We start from the raw sequence: 21,422 nt of genomic DNA, 5'->3' as shown, positions 1-21,422 counted from the left end.
AAGACGAAGATTAGAGAAAACAAGATCACACAATTACATAACGATGAGATGCAATTAAGCTGATAAAACAGTGTAAGGAAATGGAATAAATCAGAAGTCATTATTAATCATATTTAAGGAAATTCAGTTATTTACATGTACTAAAGATAGTAAAGTATTAATTGAGTTAACTAGATAGATTAAAGTGTGTACTATTCTATAAGACATTATAAGTTTTATGTATAATCAATATTAATTGATGCTATAAACTATCTACACATCTAGAAAAATAGTTTAAATTTAAAGAATAAGTTGAGCAACTCCAATTGGCAATATGAGAAAGTCTATTAAAACTTGCAAACTTTGAGAATATGACATCCGATTTCAACAAAAAACAAAATAATGACATCTAGCTGTGAGCCGAGCTTCTCCAAAACAACCTTCTCAGCCTTGACTCTCAACCTTCCTCTTCTTCTCCAGCTCCTAAAACAAAATTTAAAAAGAAGAAATTTCTCTTCTTAGTCCATTCATACAAACAATCTACGAATAAAGGTAAATTAAATTTCTGAAAATCAAAGATTGAGAAAAAAAATACTTGCACTACAAGAAGTGGGAGGATCCTACATAACACGACCGACTGAGCAATTTCTTCGGTCATGCCCCTCTACGCCGCAATTCCTGTACTTGCGGGGAGCTCTCGGTTCATCTTCCTCGCGGACATCCGTTTGATTAGGAATCCTCCTTGTTCTGCCTCGTCCGCGCTTTCGAGGAAGCAACTGCTCAGGGGTGATACGCAATTTCCATCCAAGTTTAGCCCAATAGTCTTCGTGTCATGGTGCGTGAAATGGGCCACCAGAGTACTGTGCTTCCCATGTAGCTTTGTGGTTGTGTTTATCAATGAGTTCAAACATAGCGTTACCTCTATCTCTAGCAACGGCGCAAGCATGTGAATAAGGAACTCTCCACATCTGCCACTTTCCACAAGTGCATTTTGAATCCAAAAACTCGACATCTTGTATGTTATTGCCCTTTGCCTGTCCATTTTCTAAACGTGAGCGACTTAGAATTTGGTAATGGCCTAGTTCTCGGTCAAGTACTGAACAGTAATGTATTTGCCCCTTCGCATCATTCGCAGCAAGTTTTTCCCTCGCCCACGGGGTTAACCAACCTTCGGTATGTTGTATTTCTGTCTTTCTATCTGCCCACCATTGCACTATTCTCCAAAAAAGTCAGATCAACCAAAGCTCTAATTGACAACTCTCTTATACCTTTCAACACTTTGTTGTAGCTCTCTGACATGTTTGTTGAGGTCACCCCCATCTCAGTTCATCATCGTAACAAAGAGACCGGTTTTCTTTTTTGGCTTTGTTGAGCTCTTGTATCGCAACAAGACTTTCCTCCCATAGTGCACGTCGTCTTCGCATGTATTTACGCACCTGAGTTGTGACACCCAATGTCCATACCATGCCTTTCACATTAGAGCCCTTACCCTTAAGTTTCATCAAGATATTTTTCCTCAAATGGATTAAACAAAATTTGTGGTGACATATCGTCGGCTTTTTCCATTCATCAGAACGCATATCCTTAAGGATTCCTTTATGCCTATCCGAAATGATGCACACCTCCCTTTGGTATTTCACCACATGAATTCTTACATGATCCAAAAACCACTCCCAACTGTCGCCAGTTTCTTCATCAACAACAGCATATGCAATAGGCAGACATTTTTTGTTAGCATCAACACCACAAGCAACAAGCAACTTACCTTTAAATCTTCCTTGAAGGTGAGTCCCGTCTATTGTTAAAACTGGTTGGCACTCTTGGAAAGCATGTATAGCAGGCCCAAGTGCCCAGAAAACGTAGTAGAAGACTTTATTACGTCCCTGGCTCAACAACTCATTGTGCCTCCACTCAACAATTGTGCCTGGATTCCTTTACTACAGTTCAAGCATGTAGCTTGACAAATCCCTAAATGATTCCTCCCATCCACCATATACAATCTCTATAGCTCTTTTCTGTGCATACCATGCCTTCTTATAACTGACTACCACATGAAATCTGTCATGAACAAAATTTCTTACTGCTGCTGCTTGGTACTCGGCATTTTTTAGCAATTGATGACGAATACACAAAACAATCATTGATGATGAAAAGTTAGCATGTCATCACGATGGCCCTCGCAACTATGGCGTCTCACCCACTTCCTAATTTCCCACATATCATCATGGGCCCTTTGTGTAACAGAAACTTCCCACGAACATTCATTCGCTTTTTCAGCGTCGGTCTTGCTGATAATAGCTACCCCATCTTCTGTCCTCCCTGCTGGATATTTGCATACGACATGCCAGTACATAGTACTGTGTTCATTACCAACATCAGGTACCTCAGAAGGACCACTCAGTAGTCTGCGAAAATATTTCAACCCACTGTGAACGTATTCTGGAAGTGGTTGTTCACCTTGCACGTCGGGTTTACACACTATCTCCTCATTACTAGAAACATCACCTTGAGAATCATCACTTAAAATAGCATCAGATAATGATGACGACAATGGTGGATCAAGGTCTCTTCGTACAACATCAACATCAATATGCTCTTGCACATTCACTTGATTATTCATTCCAACATCAGCAGCATCTGCAATATCTACTTGCTCATTCATACCCCAATCAAAGCTCATATGTTCAGCCCTCGCAGATGATCCAACACCATAATCAACAACTGGTGGGATTTCTAAATTTCCAACAGACGAATACTCAACAAATAATTCAATATGACGAGTAGAATTTAGAGCCTCATTGAACATAAATATCACACTTTCATCACTGTCAACCCCAGTACATATATAACTCGTACCGGTACCAAAGAGACAATGCCTCCATGATATTTTGATGGAGTGTTGATATGAATCTATTCTTATCTTAGCACATATCATTGTAACTAATTCAGAGAATGAAACACACGAATTCAATACGATGGAGGCTCTCGCATGAGGAGGATCATAACAAATACCCACTTGAAAAAGTTGAACTATTCCACCACCCCAATATAAACTCACAAATACTTGCATGATTTCTGCAAAAATATATACAAACCAATTTAGAGACAATTTTTTTTCTATAAACCCTAATTTAGTAAGTTTAAGATAAATTTATTAGAAACCCTAATAATATGCAAATAAACAATAAATAAGGGAGGAATGTTGAAAGATTGAAGGAAACTTACCGAAATATGACGGGAAATTGCCGGAATCGCCAAGAAATCACCGGAGTTCGCGTTTGCCTCTTTCTCTTGCGCAGAATGTGAGCTACTGACTCGCCTCGCGTCTGTTTTGTTTAACATTAGAGACGCATGAGCCTCGTGCGTCTCTCCTTAAGACGCATGACGGTCATGCGTCATCTAATAAAATTTTAAAAAAAGGCGACGCATGTGGAAGATGCGTCTCTCCCTATGACACATGATGCTTATGCGTCTTTAACAAAAACAAACGACGCGTCTCACTCATGCGTCTTACCCAAAGACGCATCTCCGTCATGTATTTCATTAAAGGGAGACGCATGACCCTCATGCGTCTCTCCCAAAGCAGGAACATAAAGTCAAGTGCACTTATGGAATGTTAATTGTAGTCTAGAACTACAAAATATTTGCGCCTTTCTAATACGACTTCTTTGTTAAGAATTTTTTTTGGGCAAAAACTGTTACTCAAAGTTTTTTTCTTTCTAACAAAAAATCTAATATTATCTTGACATCCAAAGAAGCTGAGGATGAAATCACATGCGCTTAGCACAAAATTAGTTAGTTAAAGGTTGTTAGTAAATGAAAATGAACATAAGACCAAAAACACAACAGAAATTCATTGGAATGGAGTTAATGTTTCATGGAGTATTTCTTTCGGATGATAAAAAACAATACAATAAGGGAAATATTTATATTGAGCTTTAGAAGCTCCTAGAATTAGAAACTAACTAAATCAGTTAACTGAATCTTTTCACGTATCATCCACTTTGGTAGTGGCCCATAACTGCATCTTTATCTCCCACGTTGGTAATGTCCATAACTGCACCTTTCCCCTTTGCATTTTCTATCTCCATGAGTTTCAACCACGTTTGCATCTTCATACACAACTGTATCACTTGTCTTAACACGCCCCCTCAATTCGACCAAGGTTAGAGAACATACCCCAAGCTTATTTCTCAACTTCGCGAAGAATTGTAGACTCAAAGGCTTTGTAAAGATGTCAGCTACCTGATCTGAAGAGGGGACATGTCTGATATCTAGCCCTTTCTTCCTTACTTTATATCTAACAAAATGCACATCTATTTCTATGTGTTTTGTTCTTGCGTGTAGCACCGGGTTCGAAGCTAATGCAATGGCGCTCAGATTATCAACCCAAATTATTGGAACATTGGCAGACTTGATCTTCAATTCTGATAAAAGGGACTGCATCCAGGTTACCTCAGATGCTGCATGAGCCAAGCTCCTATACTCCGCTTCGGTGCTCGATCTCGAGACCACCGTTTGCTTTTTCGCACACCATGAAATCAAATTAGAACCAAAGTAAGTGCAATACCTCGTCGTGGATCTCCTGTCGTCCACATCCGATGCCCAGTCCGAGTCCGAGAAGGTTGTTATGTTTCCATCTGTCTGCTGAATGTGAATCCCAAAATCCAGAGTCCCCGCCAAGTATCGCAGGATTCTCTTTACAGCTTTCCAGTGCGAATCAAGAGGTGTTACCATATCCAGTACTGAAAGACCCAGGAAACAAGAAGTCAATATGATTGGCCAAAAAAGTACCTAAAGGAAAGGCCAAATTTTTGTTTTGATAGTTTATCTACTTCTAAATTTTCCAAATATTTTGGAAACGGTTATTAGCCCTCACCAAATTATGGTTATTGAAGAGTAAATCATCACAAGTTGAATAAGATGAGGGGCTGAAAATATTTGCAGCGGGTAGAATGAAAGAACAATGGCGGTTGTGTATGGTTGAGCAAGAAGACTCAATTTTAAAAGTAATTAATACTGTACTCCATAATACTACTACTAGTGGTTAATAAAGCACCGGTTGCTTTAAATGTTTTCAGTTATTGTCTATTATTTAAATTGAAAGTCTAATTTTTATTTAGGTAGTGAACACGAAATTTCAATTTGATGACTTAGTTTTTAATAAATGAATATTAACTATTTTAAAATCAAATAGTAGTAATAAATATTTATGATCCATTGTAATTTTTTTTTGAATAATAGGGTATAATATTCTTTTAGTTTTCTTTTTTCAAATCAATTACTACATTCAAGGATTTGGGGTTCAGGGTTTTGAAGGATGGCAAAAGTTGAAGTCGATTAGTTTTGATGGATAATAAAATGACAAAATTATTACAACTCCTACCATCTAAAATTTATGCATCCGCCCAGCATATACAAAATTAATCTAAACAAGCCCCCACCGATAGTAAGCAAGTAACCTCACATCTCTTTCAACCTCTCGTAGGATGTCACATACTCTTGATTTAACTTTATCAAGTTTCCCTTGGAGTCGGTTAACATGAGGAGGGCTGATGTCCGCGGAGTGGGCGTGTACGTCCGTGAAGGCTCTTATGCCCACCGTTGCAACACGAACATATATCATGTTGCGGTGGCCTTGGGCGACTCTCTCGCCTATCATGGACCTAGCCTTGTCGACTGTCTCGCCCAAGAATATCAGCTTCTCCTCCATCTCGTCTTGTGAAGGCAGTGCATCTGCACCGTGGTGGAGGTGAAACTCTATTTTCTCAGTTGTAATTCTTCATGATTAACATATTCTAAGGTATGTGGTCGCTTCTGTAGATGAAACAGAGTTGGGTCAAATTGTAAAGCACCAATTTGCATAGAAATGAAATTGTAGAGAAACTTACTTAGCGTGCATTTTTCATATAATCAACAACAAGAAGTGTAATACGAACAAGGAGTTTTGCACTTGTTTGTCCATCAAGACTGATGTTGGATCAGATGATATACTATGTAATACGAACAAGAAGTGTGATCTGCAATGAAGGGTTCTGCACGTGTCTGCCCATCAAGACCCATAATGAGGTGATGAATTAAAGTGAATTGGTAGTTTATATGGAAGGTGCCAACCATTGTAACCCAAATTGCCGTTCCTGCTACTATAGTCAATGTTTGCTTATTTTTTTTCTTGTTCTTGAAAAAAAAGGAGCAAAATTACAACTCTAACCAATCATGGGTCGTGCACAGTGATAGCTCGAGACTCAAACAACCCCAATAACCGATTGCCAAATTTCCACTGAACCGACTGACCCACCCAATTGAAACAACTCAATTTTAAAACGGTTTTAGAGTACAAATCAGATCAGACCAAACACCGGTTAAGCCGATTCCCGATCTCCGGCTGAACGTCTGGTTCACCCCAATTCAAAATAGCCCAACTTTTCGAATGGTTATAGAGTACGAATCGTATCGAACCAAGCACCGGTTTGCAGCCGAACCAATCGAACCGATCGGTCCAGTTTTAAAACACTGGATGAAGTGTAACTAGATAGATAATTTTCCTCTATCTAATAGGTTAGAGGTTCAAGTCGTTTGTTGGCACAATTCTCATTACTCGATCGTGGGCACAATGCTTGACACACGTCCTACAATGTAGCCGTGATTTGGACTCCCGTGACACAGCTGTGAATTCGATTCGGGGTTGAATAGCCGCTGGACTGGGCATGCCCTAAAAGGCTAAACCTTATCCAGGCATAACATGGGCTACTAGCACTACTATTAGCATCATTCTCCTCTAGCCCTGACCTACTTAGCAGTTAGGGCTTCACTAATCAATAACACTTCATCTCATGTCGAACCAGCTCTACGGCTACACTTCCAGTACTTACGGAGCCGGCGCCGGTGCCGGTGCCGGCTCCAGCTCCGGCGGCAGCATCTTCAACTCTCGATCCGCTGTCGACGCCTACGTCCCATCCGACACCTCATTGCTCGGCACTGCTTCTAGGTACTTGAGCGCTGACCTACTCTCCTCTTCTTCACTGCTCTACAATCCGGAGAGCTACTCTAGGATCCCCGGCCTCTCCTCCACCACGCCCTCGCACTCGTATGGCCCACCTGGTGTCGATTTGGGGGCTAAAGGTGTCCTCACCGACCCGCTCTATGCTGGTTTGAAGCGTACTTCAGCTGAATGTAAGGAATCTTCACCGTTCCTCATGTTATTTCTGACCTAATTCTGTCCTTTTTTGGTCGCTATGGACTAGTTTTCGCTAATTGTTGTGCTATGAGATTGAACTTGATTTATGCTATGGTAAATTTTGACAATATCATGCGCTATATGTGAGTTACTGGTATCGGTCGATTAGATTTTTGATTAAGCGGTTCTTTGAAACAACTAAGAGAAAATATACTGCCGTTTTTAGAGTATTGTACGATCACCCAAATTTCCTTATGCATTGGAGGTGGCTGATGGATTGTGTCTGCAATTGATGCTGTAGACTGTGGAGTCTAAGTGCCGGCTACTTATTGAGTATGCATTGGAAACATTTATGCTTATCTGAAGTCAAAACAAAATTTTACATTCCTTAAGTGATTTTAGATGTAATACTGTAATATAACATTGATCATGCGAACTAAAATGGAACTCTTTAAAAAAGTGTTTGGCTTTGGTATCATCTAACCGTAATTCAAGTGATTGGTCACCTGTCACTCTCTTTGAAATATATTTTCTTACATTAACCGCTCTAAGTAGGTCCTTTGTTGAGATGGGGATATGATTCAGAACTTCGTTTGAAACACTTTCCTTTGAAAGGCGACCAGCCTACAATAACTTGAATACTCGATGAGTGTTTGTGTGAGGAAAGTAATTTAAGAAGCATTAATCCTTCCTCATAGAACATAGTATGGATGGGATATCTTATAACCATGTCATTCTCCGATATATTTGCTGTATTCATAAAGTTATATTCTCTTTATCTATTCCGTTATTCATTATATGTGCCATCATCAGCGATATGGTGGCATTATTGGCTAGTAATTTTATATAGAATAAATAGTACGAGTACTACTTATTTATGAATAATCTGAAGTCACACAGGTGTACATATGTAACTGGCTTACTGCTATTCCAAACTTATCTGATTTCCAGTCTTTACTAGTCTGATATTATCAAAATTAACGAGTTAATACAATTTTCTGTTATTTCTTTCAAGATATATAAGAAAATATCCTATTTATGTAATAACTTGTACGGGTTTTCTTATAATACGTGTCTACTATCCATCTAGCACTCTATCACCAGACTCTTTTGGGTGCCCATAACAAGATTGGGCAAGCTGATGCTTGGTATTCGTCAAACCCTTTAGTCAAGCGAACTAGATATGGCAGTACGAGCCATTTGCCCATATACCCCCAGAGGCCCGGAGAGAAGGACTGTGCCTATTATATGCAAACAAGAACCTGTAAATTTGGAGAGAGCTGCAAGTTTGATCATCCGGTTTGGGTCCCAGAAGGGGGAATCCCTGATTGGAAAGAGGTGATCCTTTTTGCTATTCTATTATTTAGTAATACTTCATTACTTCAGTTACTTAAATTATTTTCTACTTATATGATTATATCATACCACTAATTTCAAGTTTGGTTTATGTGGTTGTCATAAGATTAGATTATTTTATTATAAGAAGTAATCAGTTATTATTTAATCCTGCATATATATAATACATCACTTGATCTAGCACATTGTCCATGGCAATACTATGTTTATATATTGAGAAACATTACTTTCTGATAAGAATCATATTTTTTCATCATGATAGTGTACTGATATCACCGTTTTGCATTTGAAATGGTTGCTACCACTTACCAGTTACTTATGTACTTTCAGAATGAAAAGAAATTAATATTATGTTCTATTTCTTAAATAGTTTAATATATTTTCATACTCTGGCTCTCAGAGCATCTATATTATTTTTGTGTGGTCACATCTAATGTACTGATTTGGTGGGAAATGTTATATTTCACCATTCTACATCTTCGATGATGTAGTTATCAGTGGTTATGTTATTTATACATTAGAATGTCTATCTTATTAACAATGGAACCCATGTATATTGCTCCCTTCCTATAAAATCTTCAGAATCTCTTTGGCAACAAGGTTTCAGTCATGTTGTCTATCTTTTATGCTTCATACCTTGTGTGAGCTTTATTATGCCTATTTAGTAGTAGTAGTATTTACTTTGTAGTTTGGTCATTTGAAAGATGCAAAACATTACCACATTGAGTGGTGCATATCCTGTACCTATCTTGTCCCTTTTTTTTAAAAAATTTCGAGGTTAGAGACGTCGAAGTTGCAGCATCTTTTGTGGCTGGTCTCCGGTAATGCTATGTTTTACATTAGTTCTTGCAGGGTGAAAATTTGCATGTAATTCTTACATGCAACATGGTTGATGGAAAACAAGTACTTATTCTTTAAGGTGATAGCTTCCCAGGAAAAATGGAACTTTAGCTGCTGTGTACTGTATACTCGTGTCTTTCTCTAAGTTCACCTGGCTGTAATATGTGTGGCTGATTACTTAAATGTAAACCTAACTTTCGTTCCTCAAATGTTTCTAAGATGGGAGGTGAAAGAATTCTTCATGTAGTCATGTTACTGAATGCATTATCATTGATGTTTACTGAGATTGCATCCCGTAGCTAGATGAGGGTGTTGCTGAAAGATTAGACTTTCTCTGGAGAAAGCATATCAATATTGGTACTCATATACTTTTTCATGCCACACTATATTAAAGTCTTAAGACAATGCATGTACTTATCTGAAATGTTTTGTGTTACTCTCAGATGACACCCCTATCACACTGGTTTCATTTTTAATGAGCTAAGCTCCAGAATTTACAGAACGAAATTTGTTTATGCCGTATGCAATTAGCAGGAGTTTGGATCAAATTGTATGCTTACCATTAACTTTTATGTGTAGAACAGTAGAAGTACTTCTTTTATTTCTCCACTTAAATTGTTGCACTACTTTTCTATGGTTGGTGTACTGGAAACGTTTCTTCCCATGCTTTTGTCATAATGAAATATTTCACATCATTTTCATTTGCAATACAGGTCCCGTTGGTGCCGAGTGAAGCCCTTCCCGAGAGACCTGGAGAGCCAGATTGTCCTGTAAGATGGATATAAAATAATTTTTGTTTGTCTTTAGCCATGATTTTCTTGACTTATATTCACAATTCTTTGTTAAAAAATTGTTTCAGTACTTCTTGAAGACTCAAAGATGTAAGTTTGGTGTTAGATGCAAATTCAACCACCCTAAAGATAGCATCCAACCTGCAGTAAGTCCTCCTGGAATACTCTTATTTTGTTTGATGGGAATATTTATACTGTCAAATTTTCCAACTGTTTTCTCATTGATTTAATTTCAGGGTGCTCCTGAGGATGGTGACGTCTCTGCCTTACCTGAGAGACCGTCAGAGCCTCCATGTGCTGTAAGATATTTTACAATGAGGTCATTATTTTTTTCTTGAATTCGTAATTCAGCAACCTAATTCTATGTAATATAAGCAGTTCTATGTGAAGACTGGAAAGTGTAAATTCGGTTCAACCTGCAAATTTCACCACCCCAAAGGAGTCCAGATTCAGTCGATTGGGGAAGAAAATATTAATGGGCTGCAGAATAGCATGCTTGGAGACAACAAGGCAGTGCAAACATCATTTGCCCCTGCTCTGTTGCACAACTCTAAGGGCCTTCCCATCAGACCGGTATGGTTATTTCAACATATTATATTTTAATTTGATAATTGCCAATTGACCTGTGCTGAAATGTTCTATATTTCTCATTTAATTTGTCATTAGAAAAAATATTTTTCTTATCACATGCAGAAAAAAATTCCTTTGTTTTCAAGTTGCTCAGTTTAATAAATGAAATGCTAGATGAAGTTGTCATGGTTTCTGATCTGCTCCTGCTTATTTATCCATGACATAAACTTCCCATTCATCATCTAGTATCTCATGTAGCCTTCCGTTTCCCGGTACACAATGAAATGAAGAAAGTGAAGATAGAGGCATCCTTCTATTAATGCCGTAGACAACATTCTCAACTCTCTCTTTGTTTTGTGAAACGTCCTCAACTAGTTATGTTTCTTTTTAACTTTTGAATTTAGGCTGAGTCAGGGGGTGGGTAATGTGATTTGAGGAGTGTGGCTCAAGATGTTGCTGTTCTTTTTGTGATAAGAAGAATGTCATCTAGAAATTTGGATTTCCAATCCCATTTCCAGAACTATTAACAATTGAAAGCTTGAGGCGGATAAACTTTTGTGTTGCTTGGTGACTCTCTAAGCCTCTATTACATCCTTTTATGTTTCATTTGACAGGGTGAAGAAGATTGCCCATTTTATTTGAAAACTGGCAGGTAAATGCTTAATTAATAATATATGTCATTAATGGGCTTGTCATGTAGCTTTAGTGTACATAGCAAGAATGGATGCATACTGATATATTTTATTTCATTTCATTTCCATTCAATCAGCTGTAAGTATGGAGTGACATGCCGCTACAACCATCCAGACAGATATGGTACAAAGAAAAGATATATCTATATGATGTAACATTTTTGCTTTTTCCGCTTAATTACATTTTACTTATCAGCTTGATGTTACGCAGTGATCAATCCACAAGCTGCTATTGCTTCTTCTCTTCTAACCTCACCGTCAGCCCATTACAATCTTGGTCTTGTTGCTCCGACAGTATCTCTGTTGCCAAATTTTGATCCAAGGCTCGCTCAGACAACGGTAAAGTTGAAGTTTCGTGCATCATACTGACTTTTAGAAGCATAACATATTTGGAACTTTTAGGCTATGCAGTGCACCTAGGGGTGTAAGCAAGCTGGGCCTACTGTGAGCTCCGCAAATTTGTCGAAAACCATAGGCTCGTGAGCAAATATAAATCTTTGTAGTACTTGGATCACAAGCTCATTTGCCAATTGTTATAAACTCGCAAAACTTGATATTTACATGTTCTTTTTTAGTTAAAAATTACTTTAAAAGAGGTTAATTTTCTTTATTAAATTAAATGTTGACTCTATTCCTGATGTTACTTAAATATTGCAGATTGAGTAATTACTAATAAATACTTTTTTATATAACTATATAATTATTAAGTATATTCAGGTCATTTAGGAGCTAGAGCCCTCCTTAATGAACTTGAGCTTGGGTTACTAGCAGTTCAATCTTGAGCACTCGACTGAACTCATAAACTTTGCATTAGAATTTTGTAACTCATAAAAATTGTCGCTATTTCTCTTAAATGTTGTCTTAGATCCCTCTCTATTATTTCTGTCTATCTTAGTGCTTTGGTCAAGGAAATGATAGGAGTGTTTATTGAAGGCTATATTACTGATGTCCATTGCTGCCAAGGAGTTTATAATTACTTTTAACTTTAATTGTGGAACTGATTTTATATATGATGCTCTTATAGTAGTATTCCTTAATTTTGCTGGTTACAGGTTGGCTTGACCGCAACTATTTACCCTCAACTACCTGGACAGCAGGAATGTGATGTAAGTTTTCCGTTATTTCCATTACTTATCTACTTGACTTCAAGAGACCATGCCCTGGTTCTGTATTTACCTTTACTTGGGATACCTACTTTGCAAAATCAGACGTTAAAATTAGTCACTTGCAAGTTGTGTGGCCATCTGTAGGAAGTTCTTGATGGAAAACTGTTAAACTTTTGGTGTTATGTTAGTTACATCTATCATGATTGAAATTCGAATGCTTATAGTTTTCACTTGGCATCAGGAATTTGTTCCTGTGAAGACTGAAGATGCATTGCACTCTTTTTTGCAACTTTTAATTAATTTTTCTCTCTTTTCAAGTATTACATGAAAACTGGCATATGCAAGTTTGGGAATAACTGCAAGTTTCACCATCCGATCGATCGGTCAGCACCCTCTGCATCAGCTACTGAGTCTCCACAGCAAAATGTGAAACTAACTCTTGCTGGCTTGCCAAGAAGAGAGGTATGTTTTGACAGAAAGACCTTGATTCCATCATCATATTAGTTGTTAAGTTTCCCTTATAAATAATTGTGAAAGAAGCAAGTATTGAGGTGATCGAGTATGCAGGGTGCTATCAATTGCCCATATTACATGAAGACTGGAACATGCAAGTATGGGGCAACATGCAAGTTTGACCACCCACCTCCAGGAGAGGTGATGGCGGCCATGGCAACAACGTCTTCTGCAGTTGCTCAAGTCAAACAAAATGGTGATGTGTAAAATTAGCTCACTTAACTGCCCCCTTTTTCCTAAACAATTATCCTTGCTGTATGTTCTTCAAACATTTATTTGATCACAACACAACCATTTCTTTTATTGATTATGACCTTTTCTGTTTTCCATGAAAGGAACATACAACATGATAAAACCTAATCATTTTTTTTCAAATAGGGTGATCCTAAACAGTTGCAGAAAACTGTTCGACTCAAGAATTTTGGCCTTAGCAGGAGTCGACCTTGACTCGACTTAGTGCAAGGCTAATCTGTCAACCACTTGAGCTAACAATTGTACATTTAATTTTTGTGAACCTAATATATATATAGCAAACTACAAAAATTGGGCGTTACTCATTTCTAGTTGTTGATCTTGTGCGAAAATTAAGATAGAGAGAAAACTCTTTAAAACAAGTGGTGCGAATGAAAATGACGTGCAAATCGCGTATGTATAGTGTTTCGAAAATTAAATAAATAAAAAAAAATGGGCTGACCGATTGCTCACCGATCGGGAGCCTGCAATGTCGGCCAGCCGACCGGCGAGCGGATCGGCCAGCGCTCGAAAATCGGCGTGCGCTCGCCGATTTTCTCGCTCGCCGCCTGCAATGGTTCGGCGAGCGAACCGGTCAGCGCTGGGAATCGGCTAGCCGGTCCGCTCGCCCCCATTGTGGATGCTCTTAGGTCCACCGGTGAATTTCTATGAGATCGGGGAAATTTCTCACTCACTGAATAGCTGCGGAAATGCACACATCATTATTATTTGTTTTAAAATTAAACTACCCACTCAAATAATGTCGTTGATATTGGATGACGTGGCATATCGTGAGCTGCGAATATTGAGATAATTTTGGCTCCGCCAATTTTCTCAACGGAGATTGACTAATACCAGAATTTTATAAACCACCAATAACAAAACTGAGATGCGCCGGAAATAGGCTCAACATCGGAAAAAATGATCGCACTTGACAGCCCGACCTACCTTCCACTTCAAAATTTCCACCGGAAAAGCAGCTTCCTTCTCAGCAGCGGCGGCCATGCCTGCCAATTGAAGCGCAGGAAGCTGTATCACTTCGCATTATTGTCCAACACTTCAATGCTCGTTGCTTCCGCAAGGAGAAAGCGCCACCGCACGTCATTTTCAGTTTCCGTCGCGAGTTCGGATTTCGTTCCGCCGGAGCAACCGCCCGACCCCCAATCTAATGAGGTTGCTGTTAGATAATTTGACATTTTTTTTCGTACGCTCGGCTGAATCATGCGTATTTTTGTTATCCTATTTAGAAGGGGAAGGATGATCCACAAAGGAAGGCTCCAGATGTGCAGACTCTAGCCAAGAGGTTTTGGAAAGTGGCTGCGCCGTATTGGTTCTCAGATGATAAAGCCACGGCCAGGTGGCGGCTTGCTACTGTTTTTGCTCTCACTTTAGGAACTACAGGGATAAGCGTCGGCTTCAATTTCCTTGGTCGAGATTTCTTCAATGCGCTTGCCAGTATGATTTTTCCTCTATTTTCGTTTTATTTTATGTTATAATTATTTGGTAATGAGAGTGACACTTTCCGATTTGTGGAAGACAAGGACCAAGAACAGTTCACCAAGCAGTTAGCGTACTACCTGGCGGCATTTGCTGGTGGAATTCCGGTGAGCACACTGCTCCTCTTTTTTTAGGTATTGATCATTCTTATGTCTTTTCTATATTGGCAGATTCTGTTGGCATCTTTTTCTACAGTTTTTTAGTATATATATATATATATATATATATATATATATATATATATATGCATACAATTCGTTCTTGTCATAACATATTGCAACATACTTAACATGCTTGTTTGGAAGTGTCAACATACATAGTTCATATTGAGTACAATCTGACTTCATGTCAAGGCATGTAGGTGAATTGTCCATGCATACATTCTTTTGTTTGAATTTGGCTATATGATTGTAGTGTGGGAGACAATAGAGTAACAGCCTGGTGAACCTAAACTGCTAAAATTATGATATGCTTTAAGTAGAATGGTTGAACCATTTTTGTACTTTGAATTTGAACACATACAGTTTACTAGTATTTATCTACAAGCAAGGCAGTGTGTTTCTCTAGTGATTGCTTCTAGCTGCTTCACAGATAATGAACACTAAGAGTCAGAATTTTTTGAGTCAGGACTCAGGGGTGCTTTTGTTCTGTTTCCTTTCTCTATATGTATAATGTTTATAGTTCTGGGATTCTGTTTAGTTTCTATCATCCTTATTGAATTGCTACCTTTCCAGGTTTTTGTTTTGAGAGATTATGCAAAAGATACTCTTTCTTTGAGATGGAGATCTTGGATGACAAGTTTTTATATGGATCGCTATCTGAAGAATCAGACATTTTATAAAATACAATCTCAGTCAATAATTGATAATCCTGATCAGCGGATTGTTGATGATTTAAGTGCTTTCACTGGGACAGCTCTTGCATTTTCCTTGACGCTCTTCAATGCTTCCGTGGACTTGATATCTTTCAGTAATATTTTGTATGGCATTTATCCACCGCTTTTTGTTGTACTCCTTGCATACTCACTAGGTGGAACAGCTATCAGTATCTTCCTTGGGAGGGTAACTTTCTCATTTTTCTTCTGCAATTGCAAGTAGTTATTAGAACTGATTTGTTGATCTTGCATCCTTCTAATTCCTATTCCCTGTTAGTTTTCGTGTATAAATTTTCTTTATAACAATAAGAACGGTCTTTCCTTAGGACTTGGTGACTCTCAACTTCCTGCAAGAGAAGAAAGAAGCAGATTTTCGATACGGACTTGTCCGGGTTAGAGAAAATGCTGAGTCCATTGCCTTTTATGGTGGTGAGGAAAACGAGATCCAACTACTGCTGCAGCGGTTTAGCAGTGCATTTGAAAATCTAAGTGTACGGAAAGTTTTTTCATTAATTCTTCTAAACATAAGCTTTAAATTTCTGTGTTATTTCGGGCTATTACATGCGTAGATTCTTCTTTCTTCTCACTTGTTGGAATGTGGATTTTAATTATGCACTTGAGGATTCGGCATAGACTGCTTCTTCAAAATCCAGTGACTTAGATTTCATAGTCTTCAATAGATAACAAAGTGAACAGAAAATACTGAATATGAAAATGCAGTGGTATACTATTGCACCTTAGATCATTCCTGTGTTGACCTCTGGAGTCTGGATTCAACCTAATTAACATATCATTATCAAGTGCCTGATAAATCTTTCAAAAGCACATTTCAATTCCTAAAGCTCCTCCTAATTCACACAATTAGTTTCTTATTTAACTTAATAAGCTAAAGACAAATTACTGTTTCAAGTGACTAATGTTTGTCTGGCTCACCCGAGAGTAGGAAAGAAGCAAATGGATGTTGCTGCAGAAAGCAGAAAGTACACCAGAATGAGCAATATGCATCAGTATTGCTTATGCACTGTCAAGCTGACCATTGTGACTATGTTGATTTCATTTCTTTACCATCTTTGATCCATGTCATACTTGATTACCATTCTAGTTTTTTGATCTTTTCCTCTTTTTTAAATTTACAGAAATTATTGATATCATCAAGAAATCTGGACTTCTTTACTAGTGGTTACCGGTACCTGATCCAGATTCTTCCAGCAGCAGTTGTCGCACCTATGTATTTTTCTGGAAAAATTGAATTTGGAGTCATAAATCAGTCAGTGTCTGCTTTCAATCACATACTTGGAGATGTTTCTCTTATTATCTACCAATTTCAGGCTATCAGTGCTTTTTCTGCTGTTATAGATCGACTGGGTACTGATTCATTTTCCCATATATTCAATAATTCCATATACTATTTTGAAACGGGATAAATTCTCAGCTCTTAAAGTGTCAAGTTCTATTGAAATAACCTACCATCATATAAGTATCATGATTAATTGAACTCCAACAATCAAACTGATACAAGTTTAGAATTTGTTTGTGCTAATTATGATCTCTTCAGCATATTGGAAAACCATAATTTGTGCTGTTCTTGTCAACTGCTGCTGGCATTTATGCCTGTGAATTTATGCTAAGTTCTCTTGATATACTCACATTCCAGGTGAATTTGATGATCTTTTAAGTAAGAGCGAGACTAGAAGTGAGGCTGACCCTACTGAAGGAATTGTTCGTGAGTTTTGCAACATAAATGATTCTAGTGCGTCTAATGGATCTATCACCCCGGGAAGAGGCCAGGAGTTATTAAAGCTTGAGAATTTGACTCTTATGGCCCCAAGCAAAGCTACTCTTATTAGGGACTTGTCTCTGGAGATCTTTGAGAAGGAACATCTTCTGGTAAGTATTTAATATCTTGTTGTTAGATGCAGTTTTAAGGTGGAGAAATTAGACAATGGTCTGATAGCTGATGCATAGCTGCACTAACAGATTACAGGTCCTAGTGGAAGTGGTAAAACTTCGTTACTAAGAGCTATTGCTGGTCTGTGGAGCTTTGGCAAAGGAACAGTAAAATTCTACGATATATATGCAAAGGATTCTTCACCATGCCTTCCTAATGACGTGGCTTCTTCTGAAATGACTAAAGTGGATAAGATGATGCCTGAGTGCGATATTCTTGGTAAGAGAAATGCAAGAGGTGTATTATTCCTTCCTCAGAAGCCATATATGGTCCTGGGAACACTTCGTCAACAATTGCTTTATCCTACATGGAGTGATGCCACAGCACCCAATGCAGAGAGTGCTGATTCAAATGGTACGGAATTTCTCTTACGCCTCTCCATTATAATTGCTTGTATGAAATGTCTGAGGTGAATACATTAAGGGCTTGTTGGCTAAGCATGATAAGAAAATTATCTTATTTATATCTAGTTTCTTGTTTCAAGGTAGGCATTTGGCCTGGTATCTCGAACTTCCTAAATTATGGATCTGCCCATGAAATGGGGTTAGTTATACCTAATAACGGCCCAATCATATTAGTTCTTTTACACTTTAACAGACAAAATTGCCTGTTGCATTTGGTAAAAACTTCAAAATCTTATCTACGTTACATATGTTCATGATCCTGTAAACTTCTTCATAAGACTCTCATCAATATGACAAGATAACACAAGTTATGCATATATGTATATGAATACAACTAATTTGTTTGCAGTTCTATTTAACCATTGTAGTATTAGTGATACAAGTGCACGATGCATTTATGAGGTAGAATTGTTTTACCCACTTTCAAGTTACAGGGTTCACTTTTGTCACTTAAGAAGTCATCTCTTGGGGGCTCAAAGTGCTCCAATTATATTAACTCTTGGGGGTTGAAGTGGCTTATATTGTGTGGACAGAAGCAGAAATTGGCCGATATTAAGAAGTCATCTCTTGGGGGCTCAAAGTGCTCCAATTATATTAACTCTTGGGGGTTGAAGTGGCTTATATTGTGTGGACAGAAGCAGAAATTGGCCGATATTGTATGCATATAAGAAATGAGCTTTAGATCATTTACAAGTGAAGGATTGTGTGAGTCAGGAGATGACGCTAAAGACAAAATAGTATTACAACCACATGTTTGCATTTGCTCTCATTCAACATTGCTAATACATTTGTTCAGGTTCGCCGCCTTTCCTAATGCTCGCCCAAAACATGGATGCAAGGGCAGAGATGCCTTCAACTGATGATCTAATCCAAGTTCTTGAAGATGTTAGACTTGGATATATATTATCCCGATTTAGTCTGGACAGTACATATGAGTGGTCTAGTGTTCTCTCCATTGGTGAACAGCAACGCCTGGCATATGCTCGCTTGTTGCTTTCAAAGCCAAATTTGGTTCTATTGGATGAATCAACTAGTGCTCTGGATGAAGCCAATGAGGTACATAACAGTTTCCTTCTTTGGTCTCCTTCAGATGTAATTAATATTTCTAAATACTCGTTGGGTTCCCTCTGATGCTAAACCCATTTGAAATATTGCAAGGGCTATGGTTATTTTGGTGCACTCCTTTCAAACATTACGAATTTTGCTATAGAATATTCTCCATTAAATTCATAATCATGGCGATGCTCAAAATCTATCAACTAACTAAAAGCGATATTTAGTCGATGATTAAATTAATAATATTACTAATTTATGAGATGGATGTACAATATATATTTGAAATTAGATAAAATTGATTAATTCATTAAACTTCAACAATCTAATTCACATAATCTGAACTAATTCCTTTAGATTGAGGTCTTATGAAACAGAAGAATAACCATGTCATATGATAACATTTTAATTAATCTATGCATCACAATAAAATAGTAAGGATCAAGGATAACTCTTTCTCTAACCAGCGATCTATATGTTGTAGGGGAAGTCTCATTTATTGCCGCATGTATATGCATATACTATTGTTTAGAGTCTTGCTGACTAATTTAAATGCATTGATTTTTAAGTACTTTTCATGCATGTTCCCCTTCCGTAAGAGGGTAGTTATTTTGTGTTCGCGGGACCACTGCTCATTAGCTGGAACCAGTACTATCTTAATACAATTTGATATGATTTTCTTTATTCTAGTTAGTCTAGATTTAGGATTGATCTGGACATCTGCCATGGCTATAGCTGTTATCTTACATACGCAACTTGTGGTTTGCAGGCACATTTGTATCAGCTAATTGAAGCTGCAGGGATAACTTTCGTAAGCATTGGCCACAGAAGGACACTCTACGAACACCATAAGAATGTTTTACATATATCCCCGTTGGATACAACAGATAGCAGACCCAACTGGCGTTTTGAGCCGCTGAATAAGGATTCAGTGTACAGTCTGTCCAAAACGTAAAACAAAGCTCATTCAAGGTTGATCCCTTACGGAGGGTATAATCAGGAATAACAATCGAAGGACCCAAGTAAACAGTTCGGACCCTTCTGTCTTTCAATATAGGTAGCTTGCATTCTTGTTATGCCTGTGTGAAGTAGTGTTGGTGAAGTATTTGATGATAAAAAGCAGGCTGCAAAATTGAGGAGTATCCATGCATGTTCATGCCCTCATAAAAAAATGAAGTAGATATGGTTGTCTAGGCTAGCAAAGCATTAAAAGCTGTAGGGGGAAATGATCCATGCATGTGTATTATATGTGTACCTTGGTATTTGAATATTGTTTTGTTAAAGAATAGAAGTTTCTCATTACCTGGAGTTTCACTCATCCCGTGAAATTTAATTATGGGATCTCCCCCGAAAATACAATCGCTGCACTGCACTGCACTGATTCTCATGCAATACATTCATTGTTCATTATCATGTAAGTGTTCGTGAAGGCGACGGCATCGATCAGCTTGTACCACTACTACCACTATTTATTTTCTTGGTTTGCAAAATCCATTTAAATTTCGAAGGATGGCTACTCTAGTTATATATCAGTATGCCTGCATTATGCATATATGTATGGCATGTCATTAAATTGATTTTGAAAGATGGGGTGAAAGAAAATAGGATTAATATGGCTGAAAGAATGTGAATATGTTATTTAGGGAGTTGGTAGTGTATAAGATATTAGTAATTGAATTGGATATTGAGGATTAATTAGTGATTTAGTATCCGTGTTTGACCAGGTACTGTCATGGTGGCGTAATTTAAGTGAAATGTGAAAAAGGAGAAGAGGGTTAGCTTAGGAATTGATTTGGCCCAGAAATAATAGCAACTTGTTTATATGGTATGTGTATAAGTCCACGGATTTTGAGGAATTTGCTTTCCTATTTTCATGCTCCTCTCACGTGCTGTCGTTAACTGGATCCTGCTTGCATTTGGATTATTCCCACTCCAATTCCTTTCTATATAATGTTTCTTTCTAATTTTACATATATATGCAAGCGCTACTCATAAAATATACTTCATTCATTTTAAATGCGAAGTCATATTTAGCATGTTACCATACGGAAAATGTTGCGGCCATAAATATGTTAATGTAAGCATTTCTGTGTGCGTAAAAGCACATATATATATATATATATATATGCGAGAAAATGTTGCGGCACTATTATGGTAGCAATATTTTCTTCACATGGATTTGTTGATATCACAGCGGTCGCCCCCTCCTGTCCCCTTGGTCCGCCACTGCTCTCGACATTTGTTGAGCACTCTGTGTAGCGTGCATGTGTAGATCAACGAAGCACGTTATTGCTAGAACTTTCCATGGAATGTTCTACACTATGTGGAGTGTAAAAGCACTATATAGAGTGCTAAAGCATCATAGTTCAAAGCACACCAAACTCACATTCG

The 21,422-nt window shown here is 37.9% G+C and overlaps 2 protein-coding genes across 3 annotated transcripts; both read left to right on the top strand.

Annotated features, from left to right (window-relative positions):
* The first annotated feature begins 6,730 nt into the window (after positions 1-6,730).
* On the top strand, positions 6,731-13,351 carry LOC121743398 (zinc finger CCCH domain-containing protein 37-like). Its single transcript, XM_042136696.1, has 12 exons — positions 6,731-7,152; positions 8,247-8,494; positions 10,066-10,122; positions 10,212-10,289; positions 10,380-10,442; positions 10,522-10,716; positions 11,328-11,365; positions 11,483-11,529; positions 11,617-11,744; positions 12,458-12,511; positions 12,830-12,973; positions 13,079-13,351. Exons 1-12 carry the CDS (start codon positions 6,813-6,815, stop codon positions 13,229-13,231), a joined length of 1,545 nt encoding a protein of 514 aa, XP_041992630.1. The 5' UTR covers positions 6,731-6,812; the 3' UTR covers positions 13,232-13,351.
* Positions 13,352-14,061: 710 nt separating this feature from the next.
* Positions 14,062-20,333, top strand: LOC121743014 (ABC transporter D family member 2, chloroplastic-like). Of its 2 annotated transcripts, XM_042136187.1 has the most exons (10): positions 14,067-14,428; positions 14,503-14,710; positions 14,792-14,859; positions 15,487-15,813; positions 15,953-16,117; positions 16,763-16,991; positions 17,281-17,513; positions 17,604-17,928; positions 18,775-19,034; positions 19,801-20,333. In XM_042136187.1, exons 1-10 carry the CDS (start codon positions 14,177-14,179, stop codon positions 19,984-19,986), a joined length of 2,253 nt encoding a protein of 750 aa, XP_041992121.1. In that variant the 5' UTR covers positions 14,067-14,176; the 3' UTR covers positions 19,987-20,333. The 2 variants fall into 2 exon arrangements, with proteins under 2 accessions (XP_041992122.1, XP_041992121.1); XM_042136188.1 differs by lacking the exon at positions 19,801-20,333 and having other exon boundaries at positions 14,062-14,428; positions 18,512-18,782.
* The last annotated feature ends 1,089 nt before the right edge of the window (positions 20,334-21,422 follow it).

Source organism: Salvia splendens, chromosome 8 (assembly GCF_004379255.2).
Source record: "Salvia splendens isolate huo1 chromosome 8, SspV2, whole genome shotgun sequence".
Taxonomy (NCBI): domain Eukaryota; kingdom Viridiplantae; phylum Streptophyta; class Magnoliopsida; order Lamiales; family Lamiaceae; genus Salvia; species Salvia splendens.
This window is presented reverse-complemented; position numbering and strand designations above follow the sequence as displayed.

Coding starts and splice junctions, on each gene's coding strand:
- LOC121743398 (XM_042136696.1), top strand. CDS start 6,813: ATGTCGAACCAGCTCTACGGCTACACTTCCAGTACTTACGGAGCCGGC. Junction 8,495..10,065: donor GAATCCCTGATTGGAAAGAG/GTGATCCTTTTT, acceptor TTTGCAATACAG/GTCCCGTTGGTGCCGAGTGA. Junction 11,530..11,616: donor CAACCATCCAGACAGATATG/GTACAAAGAAAA, acceptor GATGTTACGCAG/TGATCAATCCACAAGCTGCT.
- LOC121743014 (XM_042136187.1), top strand. CDS start 14,177: ATGATCGCACTTGACAGCCCGACCTACCTTCCACTTCAAAATTTCCAC. Junction 14,860..15,486: donor CATTTGCTGGTGGAATTCCG/GTGAGCACACTG, acceptor CTACCTTTCCAG/GTTTTTGTTTTGAGAGATTA. Junction 15,814..15,952: donor TCAGTATCTTCCTTGGGAGG/GTAACTTTCTCA, acceptor GTCTTTCCTTAG/GACTTGGTGACTCTCAACTT.